The 14,008-nt window shown below is 46.0% G+C and overlaps 1 protein-coding gene across 2 annotated transcripts in view; it reads left to right on the top strand.

Annotated features, from left to right (window-relative positions):
• gpc5b (glypican 5b) overlaps positions 1 to 14,008 on the top strand; it is a 687,302-nt gene that overhangs the window by 236,828 nt on the left and 436,466 nt on the right. For both annotated transcript variants that reach the window (XM_068041839.1, XM_068041840.1), the window contains one exon: positions 1,238 to 1,363. In XM_068041839.1, coding sequence (XP_067897940.1) covers positions 1,238 to 1,363 — 126 coding nt within the window. The remainder of the gene's footprint in view (positions 1 to 1,237; positions 1,364 to 14,008) is intronic.

The raw sequence follows: 14,008 nt of genomic DNA, 5'->3' as shown, positions 1-14,008 counted from the left end.
CAGCAGGCAGTTAAGAAGGCAAATGATATGTTGGCCTTCATAGCAAGAGGATTCGAGTACAGGAGCAAGAATGTCTTGCTGCAATTATACAAGGCCTTGGTGAGACCACATCTGGAGTATTGTGTGCAGTTTTGGTCTTCTTATCTGAGGAAGGATGTTCTTGCCATGGAGCGAGTGCAGCCAAGGTTCACCAGACTGATTCCTGGGATGGCAGGACTGATGTATGAAGAGAGATTGGGTCGATTAGGCTTGTATTCGCTAGAGTTTAGAAGAATGAGAGGGGATCTCATAGAAACCTACAAAATTCTAACGGGAATGGACAGAGTAGATGCAGGAAGAATATTCCCAATGGTGGGGGAGTCCAGGACCAGGGGTCACAGTCTAAGGATAAAGGGTAAGCCATTCAGGACTGAGATGAGGAGAGATTTCTTCACCCAGAGAGTGGTGAACCTGTGGAATTCTCTACCACAGAAAGCAGTTGAGGCCAAATCATTAAATATATTCAAGAAAGAGTTAGCTATAGTTCTTAGGGCTAATGGGATCAAGGGATACGGGGAGAAAGCGGGAACAGGTTACTGAGTTTGGATGATCAGCCATGATCGTATTGAGTGGTGGAGCAGGCTCGAAGGGCCAAATGGTCTACTCCTGCTCCTATTTTTCTATGTTTCTATCCATCTTTACCACAGTTACAGCATTCATCACACAGACTGCAGTGGTTCCCCACCTTCTCAATGGCAATTAGGGATGGGCAACAAATGGCAGCCTTACTGAAGACACCCATGTCCCAAAAATGATTGAAAAAAAATTGTGTGACATGAAAATACAAAAAATATCCCCATTTGATGTGGGATGAAAAATCTGGGATGGTCACAGGAACATCAACTACTTTTGTTAGCATTTGCTCCAACAATCTCTAGACTCATTTGAACCTTCTTAAAGTTGAACTTAGGTCTTCTGATTCTGCGTACAAAGTCCATTTTTTATTTTTCAATGAACTTAAAATGAGTACCATTTATAGATGACTGCCATCCACTGGTGCCTGTTGGTATAAGGCCATGTTTTGGATGAAGGTTTGGAAGCGATGCAATGCCACTCTATTGTGCAACCATTTGGAAGTGGAATGAACTACATGTATATTAGGTTTGCAATGGATGCACATTTCTCTAGTACAATGGACTGTTTTCTTTGTATTAAACTTAAGCACATTGTAAGATTGGCTCCTTGTTTTGTTCGGCAGGGACTTCATGAACTATATCCGACGGTTCAGGACCTTCTATGCTTCTCTTGCGGAACAGATCTGTGAAGGCGAACTCCTCCCTCAAGATAGCTCAACCTGTTGGAGCGGAGAAAATGTTGTTGAAAGGTAAGTGGTTGGCTGCAGTAACTTGCAAAAGTTGTAATGTGAATTAACATTAGTCGTGGTTTGCACTGATGATGTGACATGTGTGAACTTCACTACTGGACCACTTCCTTTTTATATATTGTTGATGTGTTTTATTGCGCAAACATTTTGGCAGCAGCATCTTGATATTTTGGATAGTTTTGCAGAGTTAACTATGATGTCGTTCACATTCAAGAGATGTGTTTAAGTATGATTATGACATAGGTTCAGAAAGCAGGCGCAGTTATGCCCTGAAAAAGCATCTGTAATGGAGACGCATATATGTTGGCTAGAAATCTGAACTCTTGACACTTCTTTATTTGTGTTGCGCAAGATTTCCGCAATCTTTTTGACATACTCTGTTTCACTCCATTTTCTCCCATTTGGAGCACTGCTAAAGATGCTGTCACCACTGGGTTGTGCATTGCTCTGTTTAAGCATCTTCTGAGTGGTCTCCAGTGTTGAGGACCAGACGCTGTGTGTCTGGTAAATGCTAATCAGTCTTTAGGGAAGAATTGAGAGTTGCAAATGTGCTTTTCAAACAGCTGTAGCTGCAGGTCGTCGCTGGAGCAGTGGGAATGAACCACGATATCCATGTAACAGATTGTACAGTCCCCAAGCCAAACGCAACTGCTTTTGTTTTGTTGGAAATAATATACAGGTGATAGCAGAGACAATTCGGCAATAGTTTGAATAACCTTGCAGTAGGATAAGATATTTTCACCTCTGCAACTCCAGTTTTATATCCAGCCAAAAATGTTCCACAATTGGGGGCGGAGGGAGATCAAGGAGGCACGTGGTCTGCAGATTGTCATAGACATAGAGAGATACACCCACAGTGCTGTTCGGGAAGGAGTTCCAGGTTTTTGACCCAGCGACAGTGAAGGAACAAAATATAGTGCCAAGTCAGGATGGTGTGTGACTTGGAGGGGAACGCAGGTGGTGGTGTTCCCATGCATTTGCTGCCCTTGTCCTTCTAGGTGGTAGAGGTCACGGGTTTGGAAGATGCTGTTGAAAAAGCCTTTATATCACTCCTTATATCACTTGGTGTTCCACTCTCCTATAGCAAATGACTGCATCCCATTGTATCCAAACATCATGGGCTGAATTTTGCCATATACTGGCAAGTCCCGCCATCGTGGCCAAAAGCGGGAGGCAACCCTTGCTTCGGTGGGTGGCAGGACCCAGGGCGGCATATTGCCGGTGGTCGCCAATTAACAGGCTGCCACTGTGGCTGCTGTCCAATTACAAATGACAATCCACCTGAAGACCTGGCAGCCCAATCAGGAAGCTGGCAGTGGCCATTGCTGAGGCTGCATTCCAGGAGGACGGTGCCTCAATGGCAGGGTGCCCTCGAAGAGTGTTGAGGTAGGTTGGAGGAAGCCAGGGCCTGGCAGCCGAGCTCCGGTGATCATTGTTTGGGTTGTGGAGCACTGTTGGGATGCTGTTGATGTGAGGGCGGCCATTGCCACAGAGGCTCCTTTATGGGCCATGCATGGAGTGCCATAAAGAAGGCCCCCCTCCCCTCCCCTCCCCTCCAACGGAGCCCATTGCCAATGGGCCAGGAAAATTCAACCCCATGTGTTTTTGCTGTCTGTACGGAAGAGACTGGCACTGATTTGCTCCTGTGAACCACTCTCCTTACACTTTTGGTTGGGAATTCCCTCTGTTTAAGTAAATCCAACAGGCAAAGTTTTAGTTGATGCATGGCTTTACCCATTGAATAAGTTTGAGGTGCAGAGAACTTCTAATTGAATGTGCTTTTACTTAATGTAACTTGGAGTCACATAGAGCAGACAACACAGAAACAGGCCATTTGGCCCAAACATGCCATGCTGGCATTTATACTCCATCTGAGCCTTCTCCCATCCTTCCTCATCTAACTCTGACAGCATAACCCTCTGTTCCCTTCTTCATATGCTTATCTAGCCTTCCATTAAATGTATCTATTCGATTTGCCTCAACTAGTCCCTGTGGTAATGAATTCCACATTCTCACCACACTCTGCATAAAGAAGTTTCTTCTCAATTCCTATTTGATTTTTTGGTGACTATCTTATATTGATGGTCTCTAGTTCTGCTGTTCTCCAGAAGTGAAAGTACTCTCTCTCTGTCTACTCTACCAAAACATTTCATAATTTCAAAGACCTCTATTGGGTCACCCCTCAGCCTTCGCTTTTCAAGAGAAAAGAGACCCAGCCTGTTGTTTTCTTTCCTAATAGGTGTAACCTCACATTTCTGTTATCATCCTTGTACTTTCTCCAGTGCCTCTCTATCCTTTCTATAATATAGTGACCAAAATTGTACTCCAAATCTGGTCTAATCAAGGCTCACTACAAGCTTAGCATAACGTCTCTCCTTTTCAATTCTATCTCTCTAGAAATAAACCCTAGAGTTTGGTTTGCTATTTAATTTATGGGCTGATTAACTGAGTCACTACTTTTAGTGAGTTGTGTATCTGTACTCTCAGATTCCCTATGCTCCTTTACCCCATTTAGATTCTTATTTCCCAAGTAATAAGTGACTTCCTTATTTTTCTTATCAAAATCTAATACGTCAAGATTATCTGTGTTGAAATTCATTTGCCAAATTATATGCCCATTCTGCAAGCTTATTAATGTCTTCTTGTAATTTGTTGCAGACCTCCTCAGGATTAACTATTTCCCCACAATCTCCCCAAAGCCCCCAATTTGGTGTTATCTCCAAACTTAGAAATTGTGTGTTTGATTGCAAAGTCTAAATCGTTAATATAAATTGTGAACAGAAGTGGTCCCAGCACTGATCCTTGTGGAACCCCATTTCCTACCTTCTGCCACTCTCAATAGCTGCCACTCTCTGCTTTCTGTCTTGCAGCCAGCTAGATACCCATTCTGTAGCTGACTCTGCATGCTGTGACCTCATTCATTAGTCTATTAAGTAGTACCTCATCAAAGGCCTTTTGGAAATCTAGATATATTACATCTACTGAATTACCCCTGTCGTCTTTCTGTTACTTCTTCCAGGAATTCAGTGAGATTGATCAAACAAGACGTTGCCTTTTGAAATCAATGCTCACTATTTATTATATTTTTGATTTCTAGATGTTTTTCTATTTTCTCCTTCAGTAGATATTCCATTATTTTTCCTACCACCAATTTTAAACTAACTGGTCTATAGTTCCCTGGACATGCTATGAAGTATTTGAAGGTTATAGAGGGAAAAACAACCCTGTTTTGCAGGGGAGATAAAGGGAGGATACTATGGGATATGTCACAGAGGTTTAGATTCAATAATCAGACGTAGAGTTTAGTATGCTTGATTTGTGAAATTTCCAATTTGGTGGCCATTAATTTTAACAACGGGAAACTGAGGAATGCCATGGTTTGGGCCTGGTGACCTTTGCCTCTGATTCTCTATTTCTTGCTTCCAGCAAGTGAGAGTCTGTCTCTGAGAAAATTAACCCAGTATTCCTTAAAGGCAGGGATCAACAGATGCTGGTAGTTTGGGTTGGATGTCCATGAGAGAACATTGGCCGGAATGTAAAGCTCCCCCCCAGCTCCCCAATCCCGGGAGTGGGATAGGAGGTGGGGGTGGGCGTAAAATCATGTGGAAGGTGGGGGGGGGGGGGGGGGGGGGGGGGGGGGTGCCTGTCACTTACCCGTCCCCTCTGCTATTTTACTGGTGGCGGGGGAGGTGACAAATGGCCCGCCCTCCCCAGGCCATGTGAGGCCCTTAAGTAGCCAATTAATTGTTGTGAACCTGTATTTCCTTGTAAGGCAAAAGGTTTTGAAGCTTGAATGGAACAGTCTGCAGTAGTTATGTGTTAATTAAAGCAATAAGCAAAGCAATCACACTGAGCTGGTGTGATATTCACAGAGATTGAGACTGGGAATTGGGTAAGGCACTTGGGAAAACATGGGTTTGAATGCCCCTCCTTCCTTCAACCATAGTCAGTGGGAAAATTCCAGCCCAGTTCAACAATTTTCCAAAATTTTCCAAAAAAAACTTTAATCCTTTTGGTGGGAAGTATATCTGTTGTCTTTAGCAGACAGCTGGAAAATATTACATGATACCCACAATCATTTTCTTTTGCTAATCAGTCCCAGAATGAGTTGGCATTCCAGACAAACAAATTCCCCCACCAGTAGCCTGGAATCTCCTTCAAATTTTTGGTCTGGCTCTTGGAAATAGAGGTACTACTTCAGATTCTGGTTTCCCAGACTTGCCAGAGATTTGATGTCAAAGGGGAAGAGTCTGCCGACCGCACTGAGCGTCACCGCCAAGGTAATGAGATGTGTGTCACTCAATCAGAGTGGTTCAATCAGCATTGACCAAATTGAAGGACATAGGCTCTTGAGCTGGTGAGAAGTGGACTGATGAAGAGTTCTTCACCACCTACACATCAACAGTAATGGTGAAAGTAAAAGTCACTTTCACCGACTGACTCAGGAGTATTCTTCCATACCTTTTAAGATTGAAATGCCAGGAAATGTCTTCGACATCAGAAAAATAAAGAGGAATGGAAGGAAAGGCTTGATTCATGAAGATATAGGTGTGGAGGATTTGGATATGTAAATCTTTATGCGAAAGATAACGAGATGCCATGATTATATACAAGAAAACTTTGAGCTAACTGTAAATTAAGGGGTAACTGATATTACTCAAAGTAAAAGCTCTATCGAATAGGCAGATGTGTAGAGCCGTGCATATGGTCTTTGTTGAAGCATTTAAGAGAAAATCAAAAGATTTCTGATTCCACAGGGAATATCGAGGGAATATAGTATGAAACAAAGGGCAAATTAGATTATATTAGTGTGTCTGGATGCTGGACAAAGATCTAAATAGGAGAAACTGGGCGGACTGACTCCTCGTCCTTCACTCATTTTTACTTGGTAGTCTTCTATTCTATCAAGTGGCTCATTTAATACCAGGTATAGAATCCCAGTGACCAAACCCCTTCCCATTCACTCCGACTGCATAGAATCCCAGTGATCCAAACCGCTTCCTAATCACTCCTACTGCATCGAATCCCAGCGATCCAAACCCCTTCCTAATCACTCCTACTGCATCGAATCCCAGTGATCCAAACCCCTTCCTAATCACTCCTACTGCATAGAATCCCAGTGATCCAAACCCCTTCCTAATCACTCCTACTGCATAGAATCCCAGCGATCCAAACCCCTTCCTAATCACTCCCGCTGCATCGAATCCCAGTGATCCAAACCCTTTCCTAATCACTCCTACTGCATCGAATCCCAGTGATCCAAACCCCTTCCCATTCACTCCCACTGCATAGAATCCCAGTGATCCAAACCCCTTCCTAATCACTCCTACTGCATCGAATCCCAGTGATCCAAACCCCTTCCTAATCACTCCCACTGCATAGAATCCCAGTGATCCAAACCCCTTCCCATTCACTCCCACTGCATAGAATCCCAGTGATCCAAACCCCTTCCTAATCACTCCTACTGCATCGAATCCCAGTGATCCAAACCCCTTCCTATTCACTCCCACTGCATAGAATCCCAGCGATCAAAACCCCTTCCTATTCACTCCCACTGCATAGAATCCCAGTGATCCAAACCCCTTCCCATTCACTCCCACTGCATCGAATCCCAGTGATCCAAACCCCTTCCCATTCACTCCCACTGCATAGAATCCCAGTGATCCAAACCCTTTCCCATTCACTCCCACTGCATAGAATCCCAGTGATCCAAACCCCTTCCTAATCACTCCTACTGCATCGAATCCCAGTGATCCAAACCCCTTCCCATTCACTCCCACTGCATAGAATCCCAGCGATCCAATCCCCTTCCTATTCACTCCTACTGCATAGAATCCCAGCGATCCAAACCCCTTCCTAATCACTCCTACTGCATAGAATCCCAGCGATCCAAACCCCTTCCTATTCACTCCTACTGCATCGAATCCCAGTGATCCAAACCCCTTCCCATTCACTCCCACTGCATCGAATCCCAGTGATCCAAACCCCTTCCTATTCACTCCCACTGCATAGAATCCCAGCGATCAAAACCCCTTCCTATTCACTCCCACTGCATAGAATCTCAGTGATCCAAACCCCTTCCCATTCACTCCCACTGCATCAAATCCCAGTGATCCAAACCCCTTCCCATTCACTCCCACTGCATAGAATCCCAGTGATCCAAACCCCTTCCCATTCACTCCCACTGCATCGAATCCCAGTGATCCAAACACCTTCCTAATCACTCCTACTGCATAGAATCCCAGCGATCCAAACCGCTTCCTATTCACTGCTACTGCATCGAATCCCAATGATCCAAACCGCTTCCTATTCACTCCTACTGCATAGAATCCCAATGATCCAAACCCCTTCCTATTCACTCCTACTGCATAGAGTTCCAATGATCCAAACCCCTTCCTATTCACTCCTACTGCATAGAGTCCCAGCGATCCAAATCCCTTCCTAATCACTGCTACTGCATAGAGTCCCAATGATCCAAACCCCTTCCCAATCACTCCTACTGCATAGAGTCCCAATGATCCAAATCCCTTCCTAATCACTCCTACTGCATCGAATCCCAGTGATCCAAACCCCTTCCTATTCACTCCCACTGCATAGAATCCCAGTGATCCAAACCCCTTCCTATTCACTCCTACTGCATAGAATCCCAGTGATCCAAACCCCTTCCAAATCACTCCTACTGCATAGAATCCCAGCGATCCAAACCCCTTCCTAATCACTCCCACTGCATAGAATCCCAGTGATCCAAACCCCTTCCTATTCACTCCTACTGCATAGAATCCCAGTGATCCAAACCCCTTCCTATTCACTCCCACTGCATAGAATCCCAGTGATCCAAACCCCTTCCTATTCACTCCTACTGCACAGAGTCCCAGTGATCCAAACCCCTTCCTATTCACTCCTACTGCATAGAATCCCAGTGATCCAAACCCCTTCCTATTCACTCCCACTGCATAGAATCCCAGTGATCCAAACCCCTTCCTATTCACTCCTACTGCATAGAATCCCAGTGATCCAAACCCCTTCCTATTCACTCCTACTGCATAGAGTCCCAGCCATCCAAACCCCTTCCTAATCACTCCTACTGCATCGAATCCCAGCGATCCAAACCCCTTCCTATTCACTCCTACTGCATAGAGTCCCAATGATCCAAACCCCTTCCTATTCACTCCTGCTGCATAGAATCCCAGTGAACCAAACCCCTTCCTATTCACTCCTACTGCATAGAGTCCCAATGATCCAAACCCCTTCCTATTCACTCCTGCTGCATAGAATCCCAGCGATCCAAACCCCTTCCTATTCACTCCTACTGCATAGAGTCCCAATGATCCAAACCCCTTCCTAATCACTCCTACTGCATCGAATCCCAGTGATCCAAACCACTTCCTATTCACTCCAACTGCATAGAATTCCACTTGATCCAAACCCCTTCCTATTCACTCCTACTGCATAGAATGCCAGTGATCCAAACCCCTTCCTAATCACTCCTACTGCATAGAATCCCAGCGATCCAAACCCCTTCCTAATCACTCCCACTGCATAGAATCCCAGTGATCCAAACCCCTTCCTATTCACTCCTGCATAGAATCCCAGTGATCCAAACCCCTTCCTATTCACTCCCACTGCATAGAATCCCAGTGATCCAAACACCTTCCTATTCACTCCTACCGCACAGAGTCCCAGCGATCCAAACCCCTTCCTATTCACTCCTACTGCATCGAATCCCAGTGATCCAAACCCCTTCCTATTCACTCCCACTGCATAGAATCCCAGTGATCCAAACCCCTTCCTATTCACTCCTACTGCATAGAATCCCAGTGATCCAAACCCCTTCCTATTCACTCCTGCTGCATAGAGTCCCAGCGATCTAAATCCCTTCCTATTCACTCCTACTGCATCGAATCCCAGTGATCCAAACCCCTTCCTATTCACACCTACTGCATAGAGTCCCAGCGATCAAAACCCCTTCCTAATCACTCCTACTGCATCGAATCCCAGCGATCCAAACCCCTTCCTAATCACTCCTACTGCATCGAGTCCCAATGATCGAAACCCCTTCCTATTCACTCCTACTGCATAGAATCCCAGCGATCCAAATCCCTTCCTATTCACTCCTCCTGCATAGAATCCCAATGATCCAAACCCCTTCCTATTCACTCCTACTGCAGTGTCCCAATGATCCAAACCCCTTCCTAATCACTCCTACTGCACAGAGTCCCAATGATCCAAACCCCTTCCTAATCACTCCTACTGCATAGAGTCCCAGTGATCCAAACCCCTTCCTATTCACTCCTACTGCATAGAGTCCCAATGATCCAAACCCCTTCCTAATCAGTCCTACTGCATAGAGTCCCAATGATCCAAACCCCTTCCTAATCACTCCTACTGCAGAGAATCCCAGCGATCCAAACCCCTTCCTATTCACTCCTACTGCACAGAGTCCCAATGATCCAAACCCCTTCCTAATCACGCCTACTGCATCGAATCCCAGTGATCCAAACCCCTTCCTATTCACTCCTACTGCATAGAGTCCCAATGATCCAAACCCCTTCCTAATCACTCCTACTGCATAGAATCCCAGCGATCCAACCCCCTTCCTATTCACTCCTACTGCATAGAATCCCAGTGATCCAAACCACTTCCTATTCACTCCTACTCCATAGAATCCCAGTGATCCAAACCCCTTCCTAATCACTCCTACTGCATAGAATCCCAGCGATCCAAACCCCTTCCTAATCACTCCCACTGCATAGAATCCCAGTGATCCAAACCCCTTCCTATTCACTCCTACTGCATAGAATCCCAGTGAACCAAACCCCTTCCTATTCACTCCCACTGCATAGAATCCCAGTGATCCAAACCCCTTCCCATTCACTCCTACTGCAGAGAATCCCAGTGATCCAAACCCCTTCCTATTCACTCCTACTGCATAGAGTCCCAGCGATCCAAACCCCTTCCTATTCACTCCTACTGCATCGAATCCCAGTGATCCAAACCCCTTCCTATTCACTCCCACTGCATAGAATCCCAGTGATCCAAACCCCTTCCTATTCACTCCTACTGCATCATATCCCAGTGATCCAAACCCCTTCCTATTCACTCCGACTGCATCGAATCCCAGCGATCCAAACCCCTTCCTATTCACTCCTACTGCATCGAATCCCAGTGATCCAAACCCCTTCCTATTCACTCCCACTGCATAGAATCCCAGTGATCCAAACCCCTTCCTATTCACTCCTACTGCATCGTATCCCAGTGATCCAAACCCCTTCCTATTCACTCCGACTGCATCGAATCCCAGCGATCCAAACCCCTTCCTATTCACTCCTACTGCATAGAATCCCAGTGATCTAAACCGCTTCCTATTTGCCCCAATGGTAATAAAGCCCTTCATAGTCACTCCCATTGTATAGAATCCCTTGGCAACATAAAGACAGGAGTATACTGTTCAGCCCCTCAAGCCTATTAAATGCTCTGGGAGACTGCATATAAAAAGTCATGCATTTATATAGCGACTTTCACGATCATCAGAGTCTCAAAGTGCTTTACAGCCAATAAAGTACACTTTTGGTCATTATGCAGGAATAGTACGAAATGAATTGCTACTTTAATGTAGCCCAACCAAGGAGACAAATCTGAAATGCACTGAAAAATGCAAGGGTGTCAGAATATTAAACATCTGAGTGACATAGATCAGAGCAAAGATTTTCACTTAGATCATTTGGCAACTATTGTAATGGAGACCGGAAAGAATGAATCTTGAAGTGAAATGACGGGGCGAGAAAGGCAACTTGGAGCCATCCATCTTGTGCCTGAAAACATTGGAAAATTGAGGGGGCACCTCAACTGTCCCATTGACCCCCAAGAGCCACCTGGTGCAATATTCAGGACGGCTTATCAACTGGCAGACAGCCCTAAGCTTGAAACAGGTATAAGGCTGCTTAAATATGCCAATTGAAGTGCTATGCTGGCTGTAGGACCCTGATTGTAAACACTCTGGTGCAAATGAACCAAGTGTATGCTGTGCGGTGAGTGGCCGAATCAACTGTCCTGAAAGGGACGGCAGGAGGCTGCTCAATAAAAGGACTAGGAAAATTGGAGTTTCTGTTTTTATGGGCCCCCAAAAAAACCTCCGAGGCCTATTCAGGACCCTCCCGTAGGATCATCAGTCCCTTGCCATGATCTGACTGCCTCAGTGTAGGAGGCCTAGCCCAATTACCGCCCTTCCCAATTGATGAGGTGCAGCAAACTCCTATTTGGCACACACAGCCCGTTGATGGCCTAAAGCCGAGTTTGGATTTGGCCTCAGCCTGGCACTGTTTGGTTTGTGCAGTGTTGACTTTTGCTCCCGCTTCGGACACGAGTCAGGATTCTCCCCATACATTGGTTAGCATACTTTGTGAAAAGGTCACACGTCATATGGTAAGTTGTGAAAGATCCAAGGCAGGGACGGGAGTAACTGTTAGGTAAATTGAGTCAACTAGGCCAAATAAACCAACGAATTCCTGTCTGAACTTGGACTGGATGGATGTTCCTTTTCAACTATCTGTTGTTGCTGTTTGTCAGGAAGTAAAAAGTCATACCTGTCATTTAAACTTGGAGGTACACCAGGAACTTAATACATATTCTCACATTAGACAGTTCCCCCGGCAATGTGGAGACAGTGGGAGAGGAACAGGGTACATGTGAGCAACCTGATAATGTGTCGTTGAAGCAGGAGATTTAAGCTTCGCTGAATCTTCTCAGGTGACCTGTGAACTTGGTTCCTTGGTCTGTTTTTAAAAATATGTCATATAATCGCCCTCATTTTTTCAATGGGAAAGTGTACTGACTAATGTGATACGTAGCCAAACAGACCAGGAAGATCCCAGATAATAATAGCAAAGTACTGCAGATGCTGGAAATCCGAAATAAAAACAAGAAATGCTGGAACCACTCAGCAGGTCTGGCAGCATCTGTGGAAAGAGAAGCAGAGTTAACGTTTCGGGTCAGTGACCCTTCCCAGAGCTGATATTTACCCAGCAGGATGAAGGTTAGAGCACTATAGTGGACATCAGGCTTGATGTCTTTACGCTGCTGGGCCATTTTCCCAATGGCAGGAACAGCAGTGGCTTGGCCACCAGCCAACTGGAGGCAGGCGGCCAATTTAAGCAATGAAAAGACCAATTGACGACCATTTTCCCAGGCTGCCAGTATTTTGCTGGTGGTAGAACAGCCCCTCAAAGAGGGGCTCCCAGCAGAAATGCCCGCACCCCACCCCGGGGCCCCGACCCTGCCACCTCAGTTGCTAGAGTCTGCCTGCCTGGCCCCAGCACAGAAATAATTCTTTCTACTTACCTATGAGGGCCCCTCAATGTGGGGGTGCCCTCTCTTTCCCCTTGCACCCTCAGCACCGACCACCTCTATCAGTGGCACTGCCGAAGCTGCAGAGCTGCCAGCCATCTGACTGGGCCGGCAGCTTGGAGACGCCTCTTGGTCACTGCCGGAAGGACTGCCGCCGTCGTCCTGCTACCCTCCCACATGGGCTCGGGTTCTGACATCGGAGCTTACCTTGTGGGGGTGGCCCAGATGTCCTGGAATAGCTGTGGAAAATAGAAGCCGGATTCACGATCCCAACTCAGTGACTCCTGCTGGGGAGTGTAGGCATGTGCACACCAGGTGAGAATGTGGACACCAGGGGCCGGATTTTTAAATCCCGCTGGGGGTTGGAGTGGGTATGCACGCGATTTGAAGATCGTTTTCTCAAAGGTCAGCACTGGGTCCCGCCACCTCTGGAACACAAAGGCATTTTAAAAGGATGCCAGGAGGGAGGGAAAAGCAACACCACACGCCTCCAATTAATTGCCTGTTGACCTCATTGTGGAGCTCATTAACAGCCTTGTCAGCAGCAGTTTACAATTTTCAAAGGAAGGGCAAGGAGAGCACGCCAAGTCTGGAACACAACAGAGTTTCAAAGATGTGGACAATGTGGAGGGCACTTGGAGGGGCTGATTAACATGATGGAGAGGTCCAAAATGTAGCTCAGTGTAGTGTTTGACTAATCAGTTTGATGCTTAAACCTCTGGGTGGGGCTAGAGAGCGGAAAAGGAATTGTGGGAGATTTCTGGAAGCTTCCGAGACATTTTGAATCCATCTCACTGAACACGGGCTGCTGCGAAGACATGTGCTGCAATCTGTAGATCTTGTATAGTTAATGTGCTTTAAATAAACCAGTTGGTTATTTAACACAGTGTGATATCTGCATTGCTCAGCGTTAAATCAGAAATTAAACCAAGCATAAGCACAACACTCAGCTGCTCCAGAAGTGCCACATTGCTGGAGCTATAAGCTTTTGTTTTTTCAGTGATGAGCAGCTGGAATCTGGAGAGGAACATGAGGCCGCTGGCATCACTTAAGTACTTGGAGTCGGCCTGGTGAATGCACAAACCCCAGCTAAAGAAGGTCAGATGGGAATAGACTATTCTGACATTGGACTGAGCAGCCAGGGTGAGCTGCAGCAGATGCAACCTCCTGGATGGCAGGAGGCCAGAGGAGCACAGCGGGGCATTGCAAAGGGAAGAAGGCGCTCCCCAAGAAATCGGGTCTACTGCTCATGAGTAAGTTACCTGCAAATATCAGAGCACCAATACCAGGCAATCTATCCAG

The sequence above is a fragment of the Heterodontus francisci genome, chromosome 11 (assembly GCF_036365525.1).
Source record: "Heterodontus francisci isolate sHetFra1 chromosome 11, sHetFra1.hap1, whole genome shotgun sequence".
NCBI classification, from domain to species: Eukaryota; Metazoa; Chordata; class Chondrichthyes; order Heterodontiformes; family Heterodontidae; genus Heterodontus; species Heterodontus francisci.
This window is presented reverse-complemented; position numbering and strand designations above follow the sequence as displayed.